At 41.4% G+C, this 27,895-nt stretch overlaps 1 protein-coding gene across 2 annotated transcripts; it reads right to left on the bottom strand.

The window, feature by feature from the left end:
* Nucleotides 1–1,686: 1,686 nt before the first annotated feature.
* On the bottom strand, nucleotides 1,687–27,636 carry LOC102925697 (fructose-1,6-bisphosphatase isozyme 2). Of its 2 annotated transcripts, none has more exons than XM_006981723.4 (7): nucleotides 27,365–27,636; nucleotides 24,088–24,250; nucleotides 23,287–23,379; nucleotides 17,832–17,972; nucleotides 10,219–10,356; nucleotides 4,250–4,369; nucleotides 1,687–2,090 (listed from the first exon to the last, which is right to left on the bottom strand). In XM_006981723.4, the coding sequence occupies exons 1-7, from the start codon at nucleotides 27,532–27,534 to the stop codon at nucleotides 1,896–1,898; spliced, it is 1,020 nt and encodes a 339-aa protein (XP_006981785.1). In that variant the 5' UTR covers nucleotides 27,535–27,636; the 3' UTR covers nucleotides 1,687–1,895. The 2 variants fall into 2 exon arrangements, with proteins under 2 accessions (XP_006981785.1, XP_076429647.1); XM_076573532.1 differs by lacking the exon at nucleotides 27,365–27,636 and adding an exon at nucleotides 25,352–25,469.
* Between the last annotated feature and the right edge of the window lie 259 nt (nucleotides 27,637–27,895).

Raw genomic sequence — 27,895 nt, forward strand, 5'->3', positions numbered from 1 at the left:
GTGGGTCCATGGAAGAAAACGGTCACTCTAGGATGAATCTAGGATTAGAAAAGCAGCAATAGGGGAGCCAGCTTCTGGTGAACTAACTGCCCTGGCTTTGCAAAAGGTCTTTTTATTGTTACACAATTTCACCTCATAGCAAATAAATTTCCACATACCAAAACCTCTTATCTGGAGTTGTTTGAAGGATGAATTTGACTAAGTAATTCTCAGCCATGAGATCTCTTGGTTTGCCAAATATTCTCATACCTAAATTTTTCAAAGACACTAGGTTCCTTCATAAAGGACTCAGATAAGAATCAAGCATTTCAAACAAAAGGTATTGGTCACCCCCAAAAAAAGCAGTTCAAAGCCTATATCCTAGCACTCTAGAATTCAAACCAGATGCCAGGCTCTGTGGAATCTCTCACAACAGAGGCCATCCTGGTCTACAGAGCTAGTGCCAGGACAGCCAGGGCTAACAGTGAAACCCTGTCTTGAAAACTTCATGAATGTTCTATTTTCAAAAAAAATCTAAGTATGATGTTACAGGGCTGCACTAAGCCATCTTCCACTTTGTTCTAATGGGACCATCTTGCAAGAAGCCAGACTGGGTGTCACTGTGTATTTTTTTGTGTATCCTGTTCATGACATGGGACAGTCATAATTTATAACAGTTAGTGGAAGAATGAGATGTTCTCTTTCATTTTATTTATTATTTTTAATGTTTTATTGGAAATAGGATTACACCCCTTCTCCCTCCCTCCAAGTCCTCCCAGTTACCCCCTCTCAAATTCTTCCCATGAATCCCCATGCTCAAGATGTTAGTTTCTTTTTATTTTATTATATTTGTTACATATATGTATGTGTGTACACAAATATATATAAATAGAATGTGGTAGGTCCAAAAAAGAAAAGAACAACAAACAAACAAAATAAATTAATAAATATAAATAAGTAAATAACAAAACAAAGTTGGCTTTTTTTCTATTCTTGTCTAGTGAATTCTTGTGGTCTAACATGTAATTTATCTTGAAGACAGAAGCAAGTATGGTACTGATATTCTAGGAGAAAGAGTGGTTGGCTCTCCTAGTTAAGTCAGAATTACACCTCAATTGTGTTTTCTTCCCATGATTTCATCTATCATGATCTGGAAATGCTAAGTCACAAAACCCAAAAACATAGCAGCTATCATTCAAACAAGTTGATATTGTACAGGCAAAACTTTAGTCTTGACACAATGTGAGCAAGGGTAGAACCATTTGACTCGTTCATTTTTGTTAGATCCTAGGGTCTCTTAAAATAGTTCCCAAAAATGAGCATGCAAAAATTAAAACCTATAGGCATTCAATTTAAGTATGAACTCCATGTTACATCTGGCTTTGCTGAAAGGTAATCACATTCTGTATGGTTGCTTGCCATCCGATTCACAGACTGAAAAAGGTTCAATGAGGAACTCAGCATTTAGTAGTCATGAGATTCCTAACTCAAAACCTATCCAAAATAAAACACAAAATCTCTACTAATAATCAACACATACATATGTATATGCATAGACTATGTATGTGGGCAGAGTGATCCTTAACTGATCGTGTGCCTTTCACCCTTGGGTACATGGATAGCTGCTAGATGTGAGTTAGAAGACTGAAAGTCACAGTCCTATTTTACCCATTTACATTGTTCATGACAGAAGACCCAAGAAAGGAATTCTTTTCACATCCGTGTTTTATTTTAGCCCTTTGACCATATCTTTACCTCTGGCTTCTAAACCTGCCTTTAGCAGCAGGATGATATTCTGAAAGGGATCTGGCAAATTTGATTCGTTTGCCTCTCCTGCCATCTCCATTGATCATTCGTCTAGCCCTTCATACAACAGAATACAAGACAAAGAGAAGGAGGCTCATTGTTCAGGCTCACTACCTGCCTGCCTGGTTTCTCTGCACACAGGTGAGGTATTCTTGTACATCCTCTGGGGACCCTAAAATGAGGGGAACGCGCTGGTGGATACTCTCAGGCTTCACATCCAGTACAGGCTGGGTGCCTGTGGTTGCCATGCCTCCTGCCTGCTCAATAATATAGGCCACAGGATTGCATTCATACAGGAGCCGGAGCTGCAGAAAAATGAAGACAGGTGTGCACAGTTTTTAAAGTGGTCAGACAGCCCAAGGCATGCCCCTAAATATTGAGAGCAGTGTGAACTGCTGAGCTGTCTGTGACTCCTGAGCATGAGTGTTTCCTTGGGCCATCCGCCCTACAGGAGCCTGATGCACCTTTGGGTGCCATAGGCTGGTATCCACCTCTCAGTACCATGGACTGGTAACCTCTCAGAAGGCACCACTGACCAGGTGAATCTGAAGCAGTGTATCAATCTGTCTGGTAACATCTATGCTTTTGCTAACTGCTTGGTTTTTCATTTGTTTGTTTTCTGGCTTTTATTTATTTATTACTATTATTGGTACTGCCACTTCTGTCTCAAGGATAGGAACAAAATGTCTACAGTCTGGGCTGAAGGGCCAGACCTTCAAGAAACAGCAGGTTTAGAATCCAGAGGATAATACTAACACGTCAGCCAAACACTTTGCCAGAGACCCTTACAGTAGTAGGCACCTGATGGAACACAAAGGCGACTTAACATGCATGGGCACACTTTGGAGCTATTTTTGTCCTTAATAATCCCCTGGAGGGACACTGGCAGCCCACTCTATATTGACAGTTCAGCCAGGGAGATCTTTGCTGTAGGTGCTTCTAAGATTTGCCCCTTTCCTCCTCCCTTTCTTTGTCTTGGAGACTTGAGGATAGGAAGGAGAATTTGGATGTTGGGCTGTAAGTCAAACTATAACCAATTTGTCAATTAAGATGCATTTTAAAAACTCAACATTAGCACATAATGCACTTTTAGGGGTGAAGACCTTGGATACCTCTGTTATACACAACTGGCCTTCAGAGCAAAAACTTCATGGTGCTTTGCCCTTCAGGCCATATGGTCTCCTTTTTGTTGGAGGGTTTTTAAGAGCTACCACAATCATATGAGTCAAGCACACAAGACTAATATATGTGTGCACATATACATGCTCTTGCACTCACAGATATGGTCACAGAGAGCTAAAGCATGGAGATCAGGAACTGGGTGTATCTTCAATATGGATGATGGTCATGGTGCAATGAACACATCTCCACGTGGAAATGCCTCTGTGTTTAAGACACATTTGTGTACTTATATGTGGACATTTTGGACTCTCTTACAGTGATTCTAATAAACATGTATAGGGTCTACCTCCTGGAATTAAGCATGTGTCAAGTGTGGGTTTGTTCAAGAGCTTTACATCTACTTGATCTCACTTGATACTGTGCTATGCTTTCCTTTCCTATGGCCCTCTTTTGAAGACTTCTCCATGGTCCTGATGTCAGCATGTCAGTAAATATGAGCAAACATTCATAAAGAGAGATGCCAGATACACAAACCAGTGTATATGACAATTTTCATTCAGTCTCATAGGCTGTGATAGATTTCTCTGCTTTGAATCTGGCATTCCAATAAGGAAAATCTCAACAGTCAACTTGGATGATGCATAATACATGGCTTCTGTTGGTGTGAAGATCCACCTATGGCTTTGGTGGCTGGCCAAATTCAGACATATTTCTGTGGGCAGTTCTTGTCATGCTAGGGGAATTTGGATAACACGATCCCTACTTGATAGTGACCGTTTTCAACACTGTCTTATAAAGCTGTTACTGGCTCTTCTGTAAGCTACCTTTCTAGGAACACTGAAGGGGTTGTAAATAGAAGGGTTTATTCTGAATTCTTGTGTGGAGCTCAGGGCACATGCAAACCCTTGAAGAACAAATGCAAAGACCATGCTTACAACACATTTTCTCTGGGAAGTATGATCCTTGGTCAGTTAGAGCTGCTGATACAGCCTATGAAAGCATGTGAAAGTGAGAGATGAGCATGAATCTACAGAGAAAGTGGGAGATGAGTATGCAATTGTAGCAAAATATGCATAGTGGGCATGAGACCAGAGGATTAGAGGGTCCATAAGACCTGCCCATCATAATCACATTAGCCTTTTCTTTCCCAAACCTACCACAGCTTCAAAACTTACTAGGAGGAAAAACCTTATTTCTCTTCCTCTGTGCTCTGAAGGAAAAATGTGCCCAGAAGCAGCTCAGTAGCCATAACAGTAGTCACAACAACATAACAGTAGCCTGGAGCAGGAGAATCACAATATCTCACTGACTATCATGGCACCCAGTGGATACAGGAAGTTACCTTGCCATTAGGACTTTTCTGGTTGGCTGGGTACATAAAGATTCCTCCATAGACCAGGGTACGATGCACATCAGCCACCATGGAGCCTACATACCTGGCCCCATAAGGTGCACTGCCATCCTATAGGACACAAAAGGGAAGAGATGAGAACCAACTGGTTTAGCAGATACCCTGTACCATGCCAGGGTTAGAAGCAGAATTGGCATGGCCTCCACATTCCTGGAACTGGAGAGATGGCTCAATGGTTAAGAGAACTGGCTGCTCTTCCAGATGACTTGGGCTCCATTCCTAGCACCCAGATAGCAGCTCAACTATCTACAACTCCAGTTCCAGGAGATCCAATGATGCCCTTTTCTGTCCTCCACTGGCATATGGTGTGTGAGTGGTACACAGATATACTTGCAGACAAAACACCCATAAACATAAAATAAAAATAATCATTTTAAGAATTATTCAAAACCCCAAAACTATGTGGGGCAGGGAAGATAGTTAAATTGGACAAGTGCTTGCATACAGAAGTTCAATCCCCAAAATCCACATTAAAAAGTAGGGTATGAGGATACATGCTTGTAATCCTAGTGCTGAGGAGGCAGAGATGGGAAGATTCCTAGGACTCACTGGCCAGCTAGCCTGGTCTTCTTGGCAAGCTCCAGACCAATGAGAGATGTTGTCTGGAAAAATAGGTGAATAGCACCCAAGGTATCTTCTGGCCTAAACGTACACACACACACACACACACACACACACACACACACACACACACACACACACAAAGAGAGGAGGAGGGGAGAGGGAGAGAGGGAGGGAGGGAGAGAGGGAGAGAGAGTGGGAGAAGGAAAGATGGTGTGTGCTGAGAAGGTAGATATTTTTCTTGCCATTCCCCTCTACATAATCTGTAGGGAGTGGTGTGAGTGTTTATAACTTTCAAAACTTGGTGAGAGATAATAACTGGCTATGACCCATAATCAGATTAACTACTCAATAACTAAGCAATGTATTTCAAATCTTACAAGGTGATAAAGAAATAAATAGTCCAAGAAAATTATCAGCTGAAGCTGGGAGAGAATTGGCTTTTGTAGAAGTAAAATTATAGGATGCATATGTGGATCACTTGGATCCAGAGCTTGATTGTATTCTGGTTATACTACCTTCTATGCATTCTCCTACAGGAATTCCTATGAAGAGAAAAGATAATATCTTAGAATGGATATTTTTACCACACAAACAGAGTAAAAAATGAAAGACCTGTGTAGAAAAGTTTTCTGAATTGATGCTGAAAGGAAAATTGAGAGTTCATCAATTAACAGGAATAGATCCAACAGAAATTGTGGTACCTTATACTAATGCTGAAATTACCTCATTATGAACAGAAAATAAACATTGGTGAAGAGATGGCAGTAATTTCTTGGGAGAGATTAGCAATAAATATACCAAAAGCAAGAGACTCCAGTTTAAAAAAGAACTAATTGGATTCATCCTCATGTAGTCAGAGGAATACTAATTTCTGAAGCCCCCTACATTCTGTACTGATGCAAATAAATCAGAAAAGGCAGATTATAAGTCAGGAAATTTAAGTAAAGTGGCTCAAAGCCCTTATGATTCTGTTTAAAAGTCAGAATTATATGCTATCCTTATGGTATTAATAGATTTCCCAGAACCTCTTAATATAGTTACTGACTCTCAATATACAAAAAGAGTTGTTTTACATATTGAAACTACTAGACTTATTCCAGATTCAGAATTAACTTTATTATTTATTCACCTTCAAGAAATAATCAGAAATAGAAATCAGACATTGCATATAACACATATCAGATCCCATATGGGTCTACCAGGCCCTCTAGCACGAGGTAATGATGAAATTAATCAGATATTAATAGGAAATGTGCTAGAAGCCTCAGAATTTCATAAGAATTACCATGTTGATAGCAAAGATTTGAAGAAAGACTTTTCTATCACTTGACAACAAGCCAAGTAAATTATAAGGAAGCACACTACTTGTTCTTTGTATAATCAGACTCTGCTACACGCAGAAGGTAGCCAAAAGGGTACTGAAAGAAATGAAATTTGGCAAATGGATGTATTTTATTTTGCGAAGTTTGGAAAATTAAAGTATGTGCACCATACCATAGACATATATTTAGAAATTCAGTGGGCAACTTCTTTGAGTTCTGAAAAGGCTGATTCTATAATTACACATTTATTAGAAGTTATGGCCATCATGGGAATACCTGTACAAATTCAAATAGACAATGTCTCCAGCATATATATCTAGGTAAATGAAACAGTTTTTTGCATATTACAACATAAAGCATATTACAGGTATACCATGCAACTCTACAGACAGCTATAGAAAGATCTAATTGCACTTTAAAAGATATGCTTAGTAAACAGAAATAGGTAATAAAGACCCATATAGATAGATTGCACAGTGCTTTATTAACTTTAAATTATAAAATTTAAAAGAAAGGAATGACAGCTGCACACAGGCATTGGTAGCAGAAAAAACTACTGAATTAAATCAGCCTATATACTTTAAAGATGTGCTGGCCTCAGAATGGAAACCAGGATATGTGTTACACAGGGAGGAGGTTTTGCTTTTGTTTCCACAGGAGGAAAAAAAGCTATGGATAACATCATAATTTGACAAAATTAGATTTAAACAGGAGAGACCTCTTGATTAGGAGAGGTGATAGTTCATCAAGCAGTGTGACAATTCAATATAAACTAACTTATAAGACTACAAATGCCTTTTATTTCATCAGATATAACCTGCCAAAAAGAGAAACTTCCCCAAGTTAGAACTGGAGCAGAGTTTGCCTTTTGTCTTTCCAGGAGAATAAAAACATCCAACTAAGGAGTCTGAAGACCACTGAACAAATAAGACATCCGAAGAAGAAGGATGAATCATCCACAGAAAATGTCCCAAGAAAAAGAGTAAATTGGCCTAATGGTATAGCACACTTCTAACAGTATAATATTTCATAAATTTTCCCAAATGTTTGTTTCTGCTGTTCTCTACAGACAAATATGGTAAATGGTCTTTTTGTAGTCCCAATTCAATTAAAAATTAAAGCTGGCTTTAGAGTTGTAGCATAGCCCTCTCCTTCTCTAAACCCAAGCATGCTTGTTAAAGTAAAATCCAAAATCTCTGTCTCATGTCAGAAGAACCACCTGGTATGGGACAGATGAAAAGCAAAATTAAAGGTCTATTCTATTGCTGCTAATCTCATAATCTTTTGGTTTTATTTTGACTCTTTAAAACTTTTCCTAAGGTATAAATATTATCTCAAATTTTATAAGATTATATAATATATATATATATATAAACTTTCTGCTGTGATATTAATGGTCATATAGAGTACTAACTAATTCTAGAAAAAGGCTTCATCTAGCTTCCTGTACATGATTTCAAGTTTGAGTCTGAAGCAGTTAACTAAAAATTAAGCTTGTGTACCTGTATGTATTTAATAGATTGTGGTCCTTTAACCTCTCCAAGATGTTGCATATGACGTTTAAAATGTTTAAGTTTTCTGCAATGAAATGTGACCATTCCTAATAGCCACTTGTGAAATCTCCAAAAGCATAATGGGGCCCCTCAACTACAATTCCACCTGGATTGTCATAATGCCACCAAGCTGACAGACACCACCCAAAGGTCAGCTTTGGACTACAGACTTCTAAGGACAATCTTAATGTGGTTAGCTAAGATGGTCCAGCCTCATAGACTACTCCAGCCAGGACATCAGATAGACCCTGCACTTTTCCATCACATCAAAACTAAACAACAGCTAGCTTTCTCAGGGCTTGATCATTATCTCAATTCTTCATGGTCCCTAAAGGTGCCATTTTCCCCAGACAACAGGAAGTAATTTTAATGCCCACATTTCCAAGAGGTGGGGCGGGTGGTTTGTCATCTTTGGGGAGGGGGTTGCAAGTTGTTATTGGTCACAGTGAGGGAGGAAACTAAGCAAAGGAAATTAGATTCAGGGACCTCATTCTGAAAAGAAAAAAGGGGGAATTATAGGAATGATAGGATAAAAGGGTAGATTATTGAATCTACTTTTAAACTAAAACAGCAACTACTAGTCTTAAACATTTTACATTGGTATAGTTTTTGTATATAGATACAAACTTAAGGTTATTTTTGTTATGTTGTATATATGTGTATATATGTGTCTACTGTTCTTTAAGATATTGTGCCTATACAGCTCATTTAGCAATATAATGTACATTTCTAGTTCTTGAAAGTTGTTATTACAAACTATTTAGGATAATTAAAAATTAAGCATCATCTAACAATCAAATTTGTGTCCATGTTAGGTTTGTTTTCAAGGTCAAAGAGATATTTTAGATAGACAGACAGTTTTCAAACACTTCAGAGACCTATAGAATATGGCATTTAAGACATTCTAATAACATAAGGATTTTTCATGACAGTGAGATGCATCTGATCCTGGCAGCACCAATTTAATTAATAAAACTATGGTGGGCATCAAAAAACCTCCATAAAGAGTTTGCTTTTGTTATGGCAAAACTAGTCACTGGGCAAGAAACTGTCCTTGCCTCAACTGCTGACAGTATGCTGTCTAAATTGGGCAAGCAGGACACAAAAGAAGATGACTGGAGAACTTTTCCAAGACAAAGTAGGACTGTCCTTCAACATTCCTGATTCACAGCAAAGTCTGTCAGATATTCTAGGCCTGTAGGCCTGAGGGATGCCCCCAACATTGCAGAGGAACCTTGGGTGACTGTCCAGGCAGCCAAGATGTCTGTTGCTTCTATAGTCTTGGAAGCTGTTTGCTCTGTGCTTTCTGTTTAGTCAGATAATATTATATCCTTCTCGGGTCTTTGATGAGGTTGAGACTAGATAGTTACAGTTACAATTTTCCTTGTTACCAAATTCAGAAAAGAGACTCACAAAAGAGGTGTAAAGTGTATAAAGTTGAGAAACATAAAAGCTTAAGTTGTTTATCTAAGAAAATGTTTTAAGGTTTAAAAAGATATTTTAGGTTGATAATACAAGTTATGATAGAAAGTAGTTTAGGTATAAAACTTTGGATTCATCAAGATAGGATAGATAATAGAGTAGTTTCTCTGAATTTGCCAAGTACAAATAGACTGGACATTGTAAATGTAATTTTTACCTGATAATTTTTCTTAATGTTTATATTTTCAGTTTGTTAAAGTTAAAACCTCTCCTTTTTATTTAGATAATACCTGATACTTGTTCTTATTGTATGTAGTTTTATTTTGTTAGAGTTAAAACCTTCCTTTTTATTTAGACAAAAAGAAGGAAATGTTGTGGGATAATTTGATTGCACTCTGACACTCCCAAGACTACCAATAAAGTTAAACTTTGAATCAGAGGATGGAGTCAGCATTCATCTGGCCAGAATTAACCAAAAAGTTTTTGTCAGACCCAGATTAGGATGGAGAGACACAGGAAAGAATAGGGAGGAGCTTAGAAAGATTCACGGGCCTTTTTGATCTGGAAGGCAGGGTCAGCTGATCATTCCTCGGTCAGTTTTTGGATCTATCAGGATTTTGTCTCAAATCTGACTCCTGAGTTTTATTTAATAATAGAACAATATGAGTAATTGTTTTATCTGGTGCATCACACTCCCAGATGTGATCATATTCCATCTTAAAGCAGAGATAGGGTATAGATTATAGCTTAGCAAACAGATGACCTGAGAGTAGTTCTGGCTGAAGTTGCAAATTTTCAAAATGTGGCCCCTTGACAAATTCCCAGAGGGACTGGTTTGGGGAGTATTCTTTTTAATATGTAATTTTCAAGTACAAAGAAAATTGATTGTTCACGAAGAAGAGCAGAGTTTATCAAACTCATGCAGGCCAGAGCCATAAATAGTGGCATCAACCCCTTAAAAGAGATGAAGGTGTCATTCATGTAGCACATCATGGAGACAGCATGCTCCCTGCTGTTAGCCCGAGTTGTCTTCACTCACCTCAGGGAATTTCTTCTTCTGTACATACTCAGTGGTGGCAGCATCGAAATACTTGGCATAGCCCTCATTGAGGCTAAAAATTTTCCCTTTCTTCTTAATCCTGACATCTTTTTCCACCAGCACAAATTCCCCAAGAGCCTGGAGAGATAAGAGACTTCAGGAAGTTGAGCCACACCAGAAAACAGAAACCAGTAGCACACCACACAACAATCCGGAGATGTCAGAAGATAACAGCCTGCTGGAAGAACAGTGGGCTTTCCTAGGGTCATCTGGAACCTGCCATGTGGTGTTTTCATTAATGCTAGGAAGAATAAAATTATATGCCCAAGAAGTAATGGAATAAGAAATGGAACAGATCAAAGGAGAGAGGCCATGATATTTTCCCTTTATGTGGCCTTTTTTTCAATGTCATTTCTAAGCAACCTAGCTGAACTAATCCCCAGGTTCTTTTCCTCTGTTTAATGTCTTCAGGGCATCAACAATGAGAGAACAAAGCTACACAGATAAAAGAGAGATACAGTTTCAACATCAGTTTGTGGTCCAATTATTCTATGTTAATGAGTCTGTCTTGAAAATCATTACTGTTTACTGATCTCCTAACCACATCTCCCAGGAGAAAAGAAGAAATGCCTTCAATCCATTACTGGATTTACTCCACAAAAGGAGATAAGCGGCAAAAACTAAAAGAATTCTCATAACATAATTTAATAAAATTGTGGCCAATGGCCCCTGCAGTCTCTGTGGAGCATCCCTTAATCAACTCCCCATCTGGTTCTGGTTATCTCCTCCCTCAGGACTGATATGGCTAGTGTTGCCTTAAACATTTCTGTCTTCAGGCCTGGAGACCATGCCTGTGTTAATTCTGGTGGCAGCTTGAAGAATATGAAGAGCTGAGGTGAGGGCTCACAGCTGGAAACCAGGCTAGAAGCTGCCCAAGAAATATCAGCTTTACTCCCCAAATACATACACAAAACTATGCCAACCATGTCTGAAATAGGACAGAGACCAGGAAACTCAGCAACTACAGAGATATCTATCCCTTCCTCTCTCCTGACAGAGGAGAGAAGCCACTTCCTTTCTTGAGAGTCTCTGTGTGATCCTCAACATTCCTGCCTGCAAGATGCTAGATGAAGACACCCAGTCCTGAGTTTCACCGACATATAAACAGTATCTCACCCAGAACAGACCTCTTCCTCCTCAAATCCCCCTTAGATCACAAAGTGAGTGCCTTAACAAGCCCACCCCAGCTCCATTTCACAACTCTTCCTCTTTGCCAAAGAAACCAACTTCTTGTTACTATAAGTACTATAAGTACACACTACTATAAGTAGTGTGTCCCTGATAGTCTTTCGCTCCTAGCCATCAGTCAAGGGTGTTCATGTGTGTGCACACCTGTGTATTCATGTGTGTGTGTTCTTGACTTCTAGTCTCATGTTTCTCATGCTGGCGACAGTACAGAGATGTATCTCCTGGTAGCTGCCAGTACACCATGAGCTAAGCTGCATGGTGTTCCTGCAGTCTCTCATATGGACAGTGATATAGAAAGGCATCTCTCAGCTACTGCCTGTGGGCTTAAGCTGCCAGTGTAAGCTCCACTAGCACACTGCATGGTAGGTTTGAAATTTTGCTCATGCAGGCAAAAAAGATTGCAGATGTGCACTAATGACAGATTCAGATGAAAAGAGCCTTTAAGTAGGTTGTGGTATGTTTGAAAATATGTGTAGGCTTGGGAGAGAAAAGAGAAGGTATAGACAGTCATAAAAAAGAAATATATAGTTTTAAAATAATAAAATAAAGTCTTTAAAAATGGAGTAAAATAATATTTTTAAGAAGCCATGTAAAGATGAAAAATGCACAGAGATTCTGAACCCTGTATGTTATTGTGTTGTCTTTGAATTTTTGGGCTGCTAGTACACACTGGATTGTAAGGACTGCTAGATTAAACCAACCTGTATATTTTGAAACTGTCTTGACTTCAAAATTTAAGTGAAAAAGTTTATTGTTTCAGGAGAGAGGTTATGCTTTTATTTCCACGGGAAATGAGAAGCTATGGATTCATTCTTGGTTAAAGAAATTTAAGTTTGATTGAGGAAGATCTCCTGAAATCCAGACTGTAAATCTAAAGAAATAAACCTAAAAGACATATGATGCATATTTTACCCGCTCAAACATATAACAAAAAATCATTTTGGCTGACTTGTGTACAATGCACAGCCTATATTTATATTGATGCAAATGTGTATGTTACCTTTGAAGGTTTATGTATTTTCAGAACAAGGGGACTAGACACTGATGAAAATTGCTGGCCCAGGTGATTCAGCATCCAGAACAGTTTCAAGGCTGCTGACTGAGATGGTCCAGCCTCACAAACTAATCCAATTATCCTAACAATTATCCTGATTTTATCAAAGCTCCCCCAAAGATAACAGCATCCACAAACAACAGGAAGTAGTCTGGAGAATGATGCCCACATTCCCAAAAAATAGGTTATGGATGTTTATTATCATTTAAGGGGGGTTGTTAAAAGTTGCTATTGGTAATAGTTATAAAACAACTAAGCAAAAGAGTTAAATTCAAAGATCTCTTTATAAAGGAAAAAGGGGGATGTGATATAGAAATGACAGAATTAAAAGGTAGATTAGTGAATCTACTTTAATCCAAAAATCAACTATTAATCTCAAAATCCTTTATATTGGTATAGATTTTAGTATATTGATACAATTTTAAAGTTAATTTTCTTATACTGTGTGTATGTTTCTACTCTTGTTTAGGGTATTATGTTTATTCAGCTCATTTAAAAATATAATATATAATTAAATACAGTCATCTATAATAGTCAAACTTTTAGTCATGTTAGGTATGTCTTCTAAGCAATACACCAATATATTTAGATAGATAGATGGTCTTCAAACACTTCAAAGACCTACAGAATATGGCATTTAATATGTTTAGTAACCTAAGGCTTTTCATTACAGTGTGACAAGTCTATTCCTGGCAGCACCATCTACTTCAGAGATGATGGGCATCAAAAAAACCTCTATATGAGGTTTTCTTCTTTATGGCAAAGGCTAGACACACTGGGCAAAGAAACTGCCCTTGCTTCAATTGCTGTCAGTTACTGTCTAAACTGGACCAATAGGATGCAAAAAACCAGCAACTACCAAACTTGACCAAGGCAAGGTAGGACAGTCCTTCAAAATTCCCTCTTCTCAAAAGAGTCTGTCAGATATTCTAGGCCTATATGCCAGGGATGGATGCTCTAACATTACAGAAAAAACTTGGGTGATTGTCCAGACAGCCACCTGTTTCTGTCATTTCCCTCAATTTTTGAAGATCACTTGCTATGCACTTCCTGCTTACTCGGGTAATATTATATCCTTCTGGGGATTTTAATGGAGATGAAGACTAGTTATATTTATAGTTTTCAATTGTTATAATAAAAAGGTAAATTAGATATGAAACTTTAGACTCAAGTTATCAAGATAGGATAAATAATAGAGTATTTTCTCTAATTTTGCCAAATAAAAATGGACTGGGTATTGTAACTGTAATTCTTACTTGGTAACTGTTTTTGTTATACATAGTTTTACTATGTTAAGGTTAAAACCTTCCTTTTTAATTAGACAAAAGGCGGGACACAGTGTGGAATAATCCTTTTGTGCACTGTGAAGATTTGCCACTCAGATTAAACAAAAAGCTGATTTTCCAGTATCAAGGCAGGAAGCATAGGTGGGACAACCAAAGTAAGGATACTGGGAGGAAGAAGGATGTCAGAAGAGTCACCAGGCGACACAGAGGGAGCAAGACACGCTGGAGGACAGGTAAAGCCAGGAGCCACATGGCAGCACATAGATTAATAGGAATGAGTGAATTTAAGGTGTAAGGGCTAGTTAGTAATAAACCTGAGCTATTAGTTTTTTTATTAAATCAATCCAAGTGACAAATCTTCACAGTATACAAAAGGATTATTCTACAGCACACACCTGTGTGTGTTCATATGTGTGTACACACCTGTGTTTATGAGTATATTTTCATATCTGTGTGAGCACTCCTAAGCATGTATGTTTGTGTGTGTTTGTGTGCTTATATGCATGTATGCATATATATGTGTATGTGCATGTGTATATTTGTGTGAACCTGTATGTAGGTGTATTCATATATGTGCACACCTATATGGTGTTGTGTGTGTTCATGTGTGTACACAACTGTGTGTGGGTATGGACACAGAACATGTGAAGGTCAGAGGACAACCTCGGGTGTCAGTCCTTGCCTACCACATTGTCTGAAGTGTGATCTCTCCTGCTCACTGCTGTGTCTGCCAAGCCAACTGGCTGAGTTTCCAGAGACTCTCCTGTCTCCACCTCATACCCCCAGAAGTGGTGCTCAGGAATTGCAGGTACCTGCCTGTAGGTAGGATATTCTGTCCTGCCAGTCAGCTCCCAAATAACCACCAGAAACTTCTTATTAATTGTAAAAGCTTGGCCAATAGCTTAGGCATGTTACTAACTAGCTCTTACAACTTAAATTAACCCATTTTTATCAATCTACATGTTGCCACACGACTCATAGCACTTGCCTGTTCTCTTACATGTCTTGCACTCTCCAGCTCTACCCTTCTTCTTCCCAGAGTGCGCTCTCTCTCTCTCCTCTACACTCTCTCTCTCTCTCTCTCTCTCTCCCACCTATATCTCTCTCCCGCCCAGCTATTGTCCATTTAGCTCTTTATTAAATCAATGAGAGAAACACATCTTCACAGTGTAGGAAAAGATTATCCCACAGCACCTGCCCTCTGTCTTCACCTCTTACAGGGATGCTGGGGACCTGATCCCAGGTCCCCATGTTTGTGCAGCAAGTGTTTTACCCACTTAGCCATCTATCCAGCCCCTAGTTTTACCCCTTAAGAGAATCCTAGTTTTATCTAAAGAGGTGCTCTTCTGCCAGGTGTGCTGGTGTTGGCTAGACTGGAGCACTAGCATTTAGAAGGCTGAGGCAGGAGGACCATGATTTTGAGGACAAGCTGGATTATATAGTGAGAACCCATCTCAAGAGAAAGGTGTTCTCTTTAAATGCCAGTCTCGAAAAGTCTCATTTTATCCTCTTTAGCCCAAAGTTGGGGATGTGCCTGATCCTGAAAGTTGGATATTCTTTCCTAGTCCTTGAAACTGAGCAAGAGACATATAACCAGTGTGTGGTACCGAGACCTGGCTGGACAAGATTCAAGTCCACTCCTGACTTCCCTACTTCATGTTCCTCTAGATCTGTTCATATCTGGCCTGGGTCCTCAGCTCTCCCAACACATCAACACCTTTTGCCTGGCTGAGGCTTAGTCACTTCTCTCTTGCTCATCAGTAAAGGGCTTAGCACTTGCACACTCATCTAAACAAGGATATCTGCCAGCCAGCTGCACATAGGGGCATGTCCTGCTTCAGTCTGGCTATGAAAAGGCCTCATCTATGCAGCCTGAGCTGGTGATGGGAACCCTTGGCCCCTTGGAGTGTTGTTCCTTGTAGTAGGACAAAGGTAGCTTTGGAAATTATGCTCCTCCATTGTGACTGTGCAGTCACTGGTGGTCACATGGCCTGCCACTCACTTTAACAACAATACCTGGTTATCAAGCAACAGGCCCTTATCACTTTGAAACACTGTCCCCCACTTACAAATAAATGCCTTGACATTGAGATTTGTTCCCTCAGTTGAGAGTTTAGTTAACAGACATCAATCCCTCTGTGCCTGAACAAAAGATGTTTTCCAACAAAATCAGGTTATCAGACTACAAATCCTTGCATCAGGCAAGATCTGGCCAACCCACCAAAGAACTCCTTCCTGCAAGCTTTGCTGCTGAACCTGGGAATTCCTATCTATGCTGACTACCAAACGTCCTTCAGTTTGAAATCCCATCCCAAACAGTGTGTAGGCTTCATACACTGCTCTTTGTGTGGTGTTGTTTTCAGCAGTGTGATGTGGCCCAGAGGAAAGGCTGGGAGAGATTATGCTGTGTCTGCTTCTCTTTCAGACACAGAGACAAGCTCTCATGCTGACGCCTGTTCAGACGGTCATGGTGGCAAGCAGAGCGAAGACAACTGCCTATAGCCTTCAAGTTGGTTCTGTGTTCGCTGTGGCCTCCAGATATTCTTCATAATGTTGTAGAAGGTATCTGGCTTATAGTCAAGGGCAGGTTGGTCAGAATTAAGCCAAACTGTTTACTATCAATCACTGACTCACTGTGCCTTGCCTACCTCATCAGAAAACTGGAACAAACAAGAATGATGGGGGGGTCCCTCTTAGGGCTGCTTTGACATGAATGGATGAAAATTGTTTAGAATGGGTGCCTCCCCACCACTTAACTGGTGCTGCCTAACTTTTGGCTGGAATTTTAGAACAATTTTCAAAAAGATTTTGCCCAAAGTTCATATTTGTGAACACAGAATTTCTCAGGATTTTTCCTCTTTGTTAAAAATAAGAAGCCAGGATGTTAGCAAACTGATGCAGGAAGGAGGCTGGGTCTGCAGGGTTGATAAGTGGTGAGCTTTTATATCTGAAATATTTGCAAACCTGAATTGGAGTGAAATGCTTAATTTCCCGCTAAAGTGAATACTAGAGTCTCTGAAGCAGTCTTTGGTCACAATTTTGGATTTTTATGAGAGCTTGGCATCTTCAATAAAGCACCTTGCAACTGACAGGTGAAGTTCACATTTAAAGGAGGAATTCTATAATTTGGAAATACTTTAAAATTTTTCTTTGTTTTAATCTGCATACTCCATAAGAGCTTAGCCTCCTTTTTCAAAATTCTGCCTTTATCCAGTTTTATCTTGCCTTGGCCTGGACTATGCTGTCATAATTTGCATCTGTCCAAAGACCATGCCTCTTCCTCTCTTACTGTTGGGCATTCTATTATTATGAACAGCATGAACAATAACACAATACTGGAAGGGACCATTTTCCACCCATCACTCTTCCTACTGTGGAATTCCTGCCCATTGGGGAAATCCTCCAAGGCCATGCTGCCCACAAAGGAAACCACTAGTCACATGGGCCTATTTTAATTAATATTTTAAATAATGTAAAACTCCCTTTTTTCATGCACACTGGCCATATGTCCAGTGTTTGGTCATCACAGAAGTGAGAGGCAGCTGGGCTGGGCCATCAGAGAACAGAACCCATCATCTCACAGAGGGTCAAGAACAGGGCTGCCCTAAGGATCTATGGGCCTGTCTAGACATTGGTCTGGGATTGTTACATCATGATGGTCTGTAAACTACACAGGGTGAATGCATTTGTGGAAAGAAACTTTCAGAAGCTATGCAAAAGGAGGCTGAGCGTCTTCACCAAATGGAAAGAATAAGTCTTCAAAGAGATATATTATCATGATTTAAACATTGGAGACATTACATGGGATCCACTGGATATGAACAGTTTTGTGTTTTTATGTGTCAGTTAAAATAAATTTTTTTATAAAAAACATTACATGAGGTCCTTCATATTTGTCATGACATAGTTCTCTAACTCTAAAAACAAGTACTCAAAATGACCAGAAAACTATTCCATGGGACAAGAATTCAAACACAGAAGCCCATGAGTCTCCAAGAACAAATGCCACTGCATTCAGTACCTACCGGGTCCAGCATGAAGAGATCCACTCCTTGCCCCGTGGAAAGAGCCACCAGGGTCGCACTGCCATAGAGTGCATAACCTGCAGCCACAATATTGCGGCCAGGCTGCAGGGCATCTTTCTCAGAAGGCTCATCCTCTGTGGTCTATGGAAAATAAGAATAAATACATGGTGTGTTATTGTGCCTGGAGAGAGCCCTTCACCAGACAGTGCACCTCAGAGTTACTGAAATGAGGGAAGGAAGCCATCCTCAGAGTGGGAAAACTTTTCAAAAACCCTGCAGCCTTTACCCCCTTCACCTGAATTAACTTGCTTTTGCATATCTCAGCCAGTAAGCATCTTCAACCCTTGTCTCGGAAAGAGAAATTGAGATTTGCTCTCCCATCTTAGCTGCTATTATGGTTTGGATATGAGCATCTTTAGCCCCAAAGGTTCACATGTTAAGAAAAAGCCTTGGTCCCCAGTCAATGAGACTGTTTGGGGACATTCTGGAAATTTTACATGTTGTACTAAAGCTCCACCACATCTTAATTAGTGTGTTTGCAGTCTACATTTTTGTTAGAAACATTATCAGAAGAGACACATGGAGGAAGGAGGCCACTGGGGTTATGTCTTTGATGGTTCTTGCCCCTCTCTGTCTCGCTCTGGTTCCTGACCTCCATTAGAGGAAGAATCTCCTCCAGCATATACTCTCACCACCATGATGTCTGTCCAAGTGCATGGGACCAAGCAAACATGGATTTGGTCACCATGATGAAAAGATAATATAGCTACCTCATGTTTAAACTATATATTTTGAAAAATTGTTCATTTCAGTGTTTGTCATGCTGTACAGTGGACAAAATGGGGCTGACTCGGGGAAAAGTCTAAGCTGCAGCAAATGCATCCAGAGGAGGTAAGTTGTTGGCTCATGAACAGCTCAAACTGAGCCAGAGCAAAGACTATTCTTGGGTCTCTCTGAAGGTTGAATCCTGTCAAGAGCACTAGAAGATGCTCAAGCCACTCCTTTTGAAACTGCCACAGCCATGTCCCTAACCATTACAATGATCTTTACTCAGCCGCCCTGCAAGTAGACAGCACTATTATTTCCATGTTACAAATGAAAAGTTTGGAGCTTCAGTAATCAAAAAGCTCCCACCACATCATGAAGCATGTGTTGCTGAAATATTTTAGTTGGTAGAAACTTAGAAGCCATGAGTATTTACACCTCAGCATGTTATTCACATGTATGTGTGTGCATGGGTGGGAAAGGTGTGTGTGTGTGTGTGTGTGTGTGTGTGTGTGTGTGTGTGTGTGTGCAAGTGCGTGTGCAAGTGTGTGTGCAAGTGTGTGTGCAGGCATGTAGAGGCCAGAGAAAAGCCTCAGGTTTATCCTCATGAACACTGTCCACTTCCTTTGAGATAAAGTCTCCCATTGCCCTGGAGCTCACCAATTAGGCTACACTGATTGGCCAGCAAACCCTAGGGATCTGCCTGTCTCCACTGCCTCAGCACTAGGATTTCAAGTGCTTTCCATCACTGTAGCTATTATAGTTTTCCTGGTCCTGCCTGACCCACGGCCAGGACAAATCTCTCTCACCTACCAGTCCCACAGCCGCTCAGACCCAACCAAGTAAACACACAGAGACTTTTATTACTTATAAACTGTATGTCTGTGGTGGGCTTCTTACTATCTGTTCTTATATCTTAAATTAACCCATTTCTATTAATCTATAAGTTGCCACGTAGCTCGTGGCTTACTGGTATCTTAATATCTGCTTCTCATAGTGAAGGCAGCTGACAGCGTCTCCTGTCTCAGCCTTTCTCCTCCCAGAATTCCCCTCTCTCTTTGTCTTGCCTATACTTCCTGCCAGTCAGCACTTTATTTATTAACCAATCAGAGCAACACATTCACAGCATAGAGAACATCCCACAGCACACCACACCTGACATTTATATGTGGGTCCATGGGGTTACACTCAAGTCTTCGTATTTTGTAACTAATACACTTTGCCTACTGACTGTGGCCCCAGATACAGCCCCAGCCCTAACATTCTAACTTTATGATTTAGGGTTCCAGATATATGATGAGATAATCAACATATCTTCTTCAACACACTAGCACTCCTCCACTAGTGTGTTTGAAGTCTACATTTTCCTTAGAAATATCACTCAAGGAGATTCATGCTTATTTGGACTGGCCATCAGAGCCTGTACTTTATTTAAAATTTAAGGCAAAATCCCTGTGTTTAAGTCCATCTAAATTTGAGCATAATGGCTATATGCCATGAATTATTATACTCTTGTTTCCAACGCAGTTGGTCTCCAGATGTTAAAAGCTGCAATGATGGAGTTGGGGAACGCATTTGAATCAATATCCTGCAGTTACTGACTCAGTGAGTCAAGCTGAGTTAACTCTCCTTCTCCGTTCTTCCACTGTTCCTCAGTCAAAAGGTTGCAGTGTTGTGGGTCTGAGGCAAAGACTAGCCCAGATATGGTGGTTGTCAACTCAACACATGTGGGAAGAGAAAAACTCAGTTGAAGAACTGCCTCCATCAAATTGGCATGTGGGTGTGTCTATTGGATGTTTTCTTGACTGCTAATTGATGGAGGAGGACCCAGCCCACTGTGGGTGGCACCATCCTCAGGCAGTTGATTCTGGGTTATATTAGAAATATAGTCGAGCAAGCTGGGGGAGTGAGGCACTAAGCAGCATTACCCCATGGTCTATACTTCATTTCCTATCTCCAGGTTCCTACCTTGAGTCCCTATCTTAACTTCCCTCAGTGATAGACTGTAAAGTGTAAGATGAAACAAGCCCTTTCCTCCCAAGTTGCTTTTGGACAGTGTTTTATCACAGCAATAGAAAAGCACCAGAAGTGTGTGTAGCTAGAGTTTTCCTGTCTTGCCCACAGTCAGTACAAATCTCTGTCACCAGCCAGTCCCACAGCCACTCAGACCCAACCAAGTAAACACAGAGATTATATTGCTTACAAACTGTGTGGCTGTGGCAGGCTTCTTGCTAACTGTTCTTATATCTTAAATTAACCCATTTCTATAAATCTATACCTTGCCACATGGCTTGTGGCTTACCGGCATCTTTACATGCTGCTTGTTCTGGAGGTGGCTGGCAGTGACTCCCTCTGCCTTCCTGTTCTTTCTTTTCTCCTCTCTGTTAGTCCCGCCTATACTTCCTGCCTGGCCACTGGCCAATCAGTGTTTTGTTTATTGACCAATCAGAGTAATTTGACATACAGACTATCCCACAGCAAGTGTGGTACAGAGAAGATTCATGTCCAAGAAAAAAAATATGGAAAGCCACCTAAAGATATAACTGGGCGCCTCTCTTCAAACTGTATATCATTCTTTCTTTCTTCTTAGAAGCAAAGCCCCTTCACTTCTTCATCTCAGTGTCACTTAACCTTGAAACGTTATCCTATTCTTGTCTCGTGTGATTGTCTCCTGCTCATTCGAGAGTTTGTAATCCAGAAGGAACACCAGCAAGGTACATGTGGAGAATCCATCACAGGTATACAGACAAATGGTGTCTGGATTGTGAAGTGTGGTGTGGAACTTATGGTCATGCTGGGTGGTCACAGGCCAACCCTTAAGATTCCCTCTTTTGTTGCTTGTAAACTTGTAAGGTAGGCAGAATGGCACCAAGACTTCATTAACTCCCAGAATCGGTATGTTACATCACAGAGAAAAATGGATTTTGCCCATATGATCAGGTGTCTTTGGGTTTCTATTGCTATGAAGAGACGCCATGACCATGGCAACTCTTATAAGGAAAACATTTAATATGATGGCTTACAGTTCAGAGGTTCACTGCATTATCTTCATGATGGAACATGGCAATGTGCAGGCAGACATGTTGCTGGTGAGGTAGCTGAGAGCTCTCCATCTTTTGCAGGCAACAGGAGGTGAACTGAGATAATGTGTGTGTGGCTTGAGCATATATGATACCTCAAAGCCTGCCTCCACAGTGGCACACTCCCTTCAACAAGGTCATACCTACTCCAACAAAATCACACCTCTTAATAGTGCCACTCCCTTTGGGGGCCATTTTCTTTCAAACCATCACATTAGGATTATAGATTTAAAGTAGGGAGATGACTCTGGGTTGTCCTGATAATATTAGTCCCATCTAATCAAATGAAAACTTGAACTCATTTGGCTTCAAATGGCTAGAGTCAGGGAGAGTGAAGCAAAGGTAAGGAGGGGCTATCTTAGAGATTATCCAAAAAACAAAACAAAAGGCAGCTTCTAGAAGCTGAAAAGGACCTCTAGCAAAGATAGCAATACCTCCAACCTACGACAAAATGGAACTGAATTCCACCATCAACCTAAACTCTCATTAACTCACCCAGAAGCAAATTCTCCCCACTCCTTACCCCAGCTTCTAGGTACTAAAGAAATCAAACTGGCTGGTTTATGAGCCCTAAGCAGATAATGCTGCTAATCCTTCTCTGATTTAGTAACAGTCAACATGTGTTTTAAGCCTCCAAGAGGGTGATAAATTACCACAGCAGCAACAGAAAACTAACAGTAAGTGTTGAAGTAGAGGATACATATTCCTAGAGAACCTAATGCAAGCTAAGTGTCCCTACTCTTTTGCTTGTGGTGGTACATGACTATAATCCCAGCCTTCAGGGACATGAGGCAAGAACATTGGAAGTTCAAGGCCAGCTAGAACTACCTACCAAGATCATGTTTAAAAGTAAATAAATAAATAAATAAATAAATAAATAAATAAATAAATAAATAAATAAGGGGCTGGAGAGATGACTCAGTGGTTAAGAGCACTGATCTTACAGAGGACCTGGTTCAATTCCCAGCACCCACATAGTAGCTCACAACTATCTGTAGTTCCAGTTCCATAGAACCCAACACCATCACACAGACATACATTCAAGCAAAACACCAATGCATATAAAATTTTTAAAAAGAGAAAAAGAAATAAGATCCTCTAAAATCTGAAGCTTTTTAAGTGCCAACATGAGGCCATGCAAGGCAAATTCTATATCTGTCCTGGTATTGTGAGCCAGAGCCAAATTGCAGGTACACTAAAATATATATTGTATAAAGTTACATACATGGGTCCAAGGAGTGTAACAAAAACAATAATGAGTTTTGTGTTCATCCCTAGAAACAACTCTCTATGTATCCAAAATCTGAAACCCTAATATGTCTGGTCCCTGCATTTTGGATAAAGAATATTCACTCTGTGCAGTGCCTGGCATCTCTTGTCCATCCAGACAATTGAAACAAGATCCCATAGGAGTCCTACCATTTTGCCCTCCTAGGGGATTTTAGGAAAAGGTAGATGGAGATTCCCAATGGAGAACCCAAGGCAGGGGTTTGTTATGTTTCTGGAATTGTCTATAGTGTTGTGTCTAGTGAGTGGAGAAAAAAGATAGACCTCCAGGCTCAGTTGTCAGTCTGGGAGCTATCTGGAAAGATGTCAGCTTGTCTACTCACCTTTCTGTAGATTGCAAATATAGTTCCAATGGAGGCCAGGCAGTCAATGTTTGAAGATCCATCCAGTGGATCAAAGCAAACCACATATTTCCCCTAAATCACAGAGAAAAACACCCAGTCAACACACCTGCCCATGGCCACAACTGCTCTATATTAGAACCACATGTGACTGATATCTACACTATCAAGAGGTTTAGACACATGGGCCTGCATTTCTGTGTCCTCAAAAGCCATATCTCATGGGCATAGCTCAGCAGGAATCCGTTACATGTCTGGTGTGTGCTCAGAAATACACTAGGGATCAGTTACCGCAAGGCTCAAGTGGGTGAACCGATGTTCAAGCTCAAAATATGCAATAAGGTGTGGCAAGTGCTATGTAGATAACTTAAGTAGGTGAGTTGACAGAAAGTAAGCAAAGCTAACGTCTGATGCAGACCTGGCTGGGACTAAGAAAAGCACACACATAGAGAACTTGGCAGAAGAATGCCAGGCAGGCAGATCTTCAAATGAGGACATGTGTAATGACGGCCAAAGATAAGAAATAGCGAAGAACTGAATCAGAGAGTGCGTTGTGTAGCTCTTCCTAAAAAGAAGACAAAGATGCCAAGGCCTGCTTAATGATGCACTAGATGGCATATACCCCAAAGGATATGAGACCACATAAGATTTCCAACTAAAGAACTGAGAAACCCTGTTTCCTAAAACAAACGTCCCAGAAAGACTAAGCAAGATAGCCCGTCTCTCATTCCAGTAGCACCATCTACTGATGAAGTGGGGCACTGCAGCCCACCCTGGACGCACCCTCTTCTCCTTGGCTGTGATAACTGCCTCTTTATTCTCTTCTGAGACTAGGACACAGGTGCTGTAGGAGGACTGGAGCATGTTGATGACCAGGGAATTAGATAGCACGTCCAATTTCTTCACCTCGTCTCCTGTCACATTCACACTTCCTGCAATTCCATACCTAAGAAGACACGGTGGATTAAGTCATTGAAGGAGTCTTAACTCCAGTAAAGAACTTCCAGAGCCCAAACCAACAGCACACATACCCTCCTTTCATGCCTCTGCCATCTCCAAATTATAAATATATAGGGAGTGTGCTATGACTCAAAGTGGCAATCAACATTACTTCCTTTACACCTTGGGAACGTTGTCATAGTTCCTTGGTCTTTCAGGGAGATTGACCAGATTCAGCCTCACTAAAATGCAGACCCCTGCTTGGCACTTGCAGCTAGAGAGGATGGGAGAGCTCCTAAAATCATCATGATAACTAAGGGTGCCATAGCCTTTCAACTCTGGAACATCAAGCTTCAGCTTTAGACCCACAGAGGCTTGTGCTTTAGAACAGTAATATACAACCATCCCCTTCTCATGCCTCAACCCTTCAGGGTGTTCCCAATAGCCTCAATCTCACCTCACTCTATGTTACATTAATTTTGTCAATTTGAAACAAACTGGAATCACCTAGGAAGAAGGAACCTCAATTGAGGAATTGCCTTCATGAGATTGGCCTGTGGAAATGTCCATTAGGCATTTTCTTTATTATTGACTGATGTGGGAGGGCCCAGCCAACTGTGTGTGGTGTCACCCATGAACAGGTGGTGGTGCTGGATTCTAAAAAAAAAAAAAAAAGGCTGAGCAAGCCATGAAGAGCAGACCAGTAAACAGCTTTCCTCTATGGTTTCTGCTTCAGTTCCTACCATAAGGTTCCTGCTGTGAGTTCCTGCTCTGACTTCTCTGGGTGATAGGCTGCATGCTGTAAGATAAGATAAACTCTTTCCTCCTCCAAGTTGCTTTTGATCGTGGTATTTATCACAACAGGGGAGCTAACCTGGGAGCCGGGTGCTTATATGGATGTCAGATGTGTAAGACCATCGTGTTAGAACAGCCTCAGTGTCTCCCCTCCCTCCCACTCCAGCAGCGAGACTGTCAAACACTGCCTGGGCTGCTCCACTTCCACCAGCATAGACACCCTGCTTCATCTGACCGGTTCCACCCCAGGCAGCCGGTCCTCTCCTTACCTCTCTGCTCCTGCCATCCCCAAAGTGTGATGCTTTCTATTTACCTTCCTAAGCACCTTAAGAATCCTCCATGTGCTGTCTATACTCCAGGCACACCTCTGTGGTACCTTCATGGTGAGGCACAGACTGATTGTGGGAGACTTCCATCTGTATCATCTACCTGCTAAGGACAAGAGCCACATCTTGCTATCTGCATTTCCATAGTCTGTGCACAATAAGTGTTTGCCGCGCTGTGGAGAAAGGATGGCAGAAAAAGCCATTTACCTCTGCTCTCTATTTTAATTTCACTTATTTGTTAAAGAAATCCTCAGATGATGTGAGCAGGTGGCTTAAACTGAGAACCTCTGATGGACCCTGACTATGGCAAACATATTCCCTCTCCTCCCTAACTGACAGCCTCCCCCCGCCCATTCACTCCCATCCAGAATTTGATGTAGGTACGATGAGCCTTGGGAAACAACCCTGGTGAGAGGCTGTTACCTCTTGGTGTAAAACAGAAGCATGCAAGCCAATAACAACAGGAACAATAAAATTGGGTTATTTTGCATCAGGATCACAGCCTCATGTGTAATAATGAGTCTTGAGGCAGCTGCTGCTGGAGCATGAAGAGCTGGGCAAATGTCCAGCCTGCAGCCCATAGGCCACGTGCATCCCAGTATAGCTATGAATGTAGCCCAACACATCTGTAAACCACAGTGTGCTGTTATAATGCCAAAAGGCTAGACACACCTGCATGGGACAGTGCCAGGACACCTGCAGCCCCTGTCTCATCAGCTGTGGCTACTGTCTCTCTCTGGAGGAGCAGATCCAGGGGCCTAGGGCCCAGTCTGACACCATTTCTAGGGTGGTGACTGCCACCTAGTGGTCAATCCCACATAGCCCAGGCTTCAAATTTCTTCCAGTCTGGTCTTGGAACCATGTTTGTTAAGTAGGGGCATTTCCTGAGTATTTATCACAGGCACTGTCAGAACTGTCATGACAATAACTTACCAACCCTTACTACAACCCTGTGAGTTAGAGCAATTAGTACCTCCCCAGTTCACAAACAGGGAGGTCTTAGCAAGATAAACCACTGTTCACAGCCACAAGGTAAGGAAAACCAAGTTAAATAAAGCGCTTAATTATCTAGTCCCCAAGATCCCTTGGTCGGACAGGGAGTCACTGAGAAGCAGTTCGTAGCAGATATGTAAGAGCTCTGTCAAGACAGCAGCTGTGGAGCTGAGAGGCCTGCACAGAAGAAAGGCAAAAGTGTGGGCAAAAGTCCTGACTGGTCACAGGCAACCGCCCTAATTACAGCAGAGTTGGGACACAGGAGAGGCAAAGATGCTGTCTAATGTCACTCAGGGTAATCGTCACACATTTAGGCACCTCACATTCTGGAATCGTGTTCTTAAAGGCAGAGCTTGGCCATTCTGCCAAATGAGATAATAATACTGTTAATCGAATCCATGGGCAAGAGAAGCAGACAAGCGTCTTCAATGTGGATCCCACTACTAGTCCTTGACACTCATATAATAAGCTCTTTGATGGTTTTATGACTGCATTTATGATATGACTGCTGTCACAGTTTGGGGTTAAAGGTACCACACTGCTAAGAATAAATATTCAAAAGGACGGAATTTGTTGACTCTCCTTTTGGGGCTTTTCCTACCCCACCCTCCCAAAACATGTAGGTCCATTCGCCTTCCAAGGGGGCCTTCACTGGAATAACTGCAATCAAAAATGGAAGCCTAAAGGAAGGTGATCTCTTTTTATCGTGGTTTAAAACCAGACCCCTGGCTATGGCCACCAGCAGCTCCAGCATGAATGCAGCCTCATTCTGCAAAAGAGAACCAATCGAAGGCACTCTGCCCTGCCTGCCCCAGCCCAGCCCTTTTCTGGCAAAATATACCAAAGTCTGTCTTATCAAAGCAGACACAAAGGACTTAAATGCGGTATCCTTAGGGCACAAAAGGCAAATCAGCTTTGGACCTGGGTTCTACCGCAAGCACCGCTGGCTCCCACACTCTGACCTGGGCCCTGGGCAAGTGTGCCTGTGCATGCTCTCCAGGACTCACAGGTTGGCCAGGCCCGCCTTGCGCACAGCCGAGGAGATGGCTTTGATGGCGGTCAACATCGAGTTGAGCAGCTGTGTGAGCTCCCCGGTCCCTTTGGCCTGTCGCCCTTTTTCCATAACGTAGCGGGTCAGGGTGAGCATGTCTGTCTCAAAGGGGCTTCTGTCCGTCATTGTGGCAGGTGAGACCTCAGAGCCTCTTTTCCTCCTTACAGGAATCCTTGCTTTCTTGGGGCAGCAGCCTCACAGCCTGCACGCTGAGACAGCCTTGCTGACTGTGCCAGGTGCCGAGGGAAAAGGGCCCCAGCCCACGTGACTCGGATAGCTGGGCAAGCCCTCAAGGAACCCTCCCTGGCCTCCCCGATGGTGGCAGCTGCCAAGGCGCAATAAGCAGGCTGTAAATAGACCAGCGCTGCTAGGAAGGGCGGCCTCATTCTCTACTTGAGCTCCTGTTTTTGAAGGTCCCAAGAAGCCACGATCAGCCGCAGGTGAGAGGAAAGAAAAACAGGTTATAAAAATGACCCACGAAATCTTC

Source organism: Peromyscus maniculatus, chromosome 5 (genome assembly GCF_049852395.1).
Source record: "Peromyscus maniculatus bairdii isolate BWxNUB_F1_BW_parent chromosome 5, HU_Pman_BW_mat_3.1, whole genome shotgun sequence".
Classification (NCBI taxonomy): domain Eukaryota; kingdom Metazoa; phylum Chordata; class Mammalia; order Rodentia; family Cricetidae; genus Peromyscus; species Peromyscus maniculatus.

Bases quoted from the DNA above. Each gene is read 5' to 3' on its own strand.
- LOC102925697 (XM_006981723.4), bottom strand. From the start codon at position 27,534: ATGACGGACAGAAGCCCCTTTGAGACAGACATGCTCACCCTGACCCGC. The intron at 24,251-27,364 runs GTGAGTCCTGGA...GTGTCTTCTTAG, and splicing joins AAGGCGGGCCTGGCCAACCT to GTATGGAATTGCAGGAAGTG. The intron at 4,370-10,218 runs GTGAGTGAAGAC...TGTGTCCTATAG, and splicing joins AGAAGAAGAAATTCCCTGAG to GATGGCAGTGCACCTTATGG.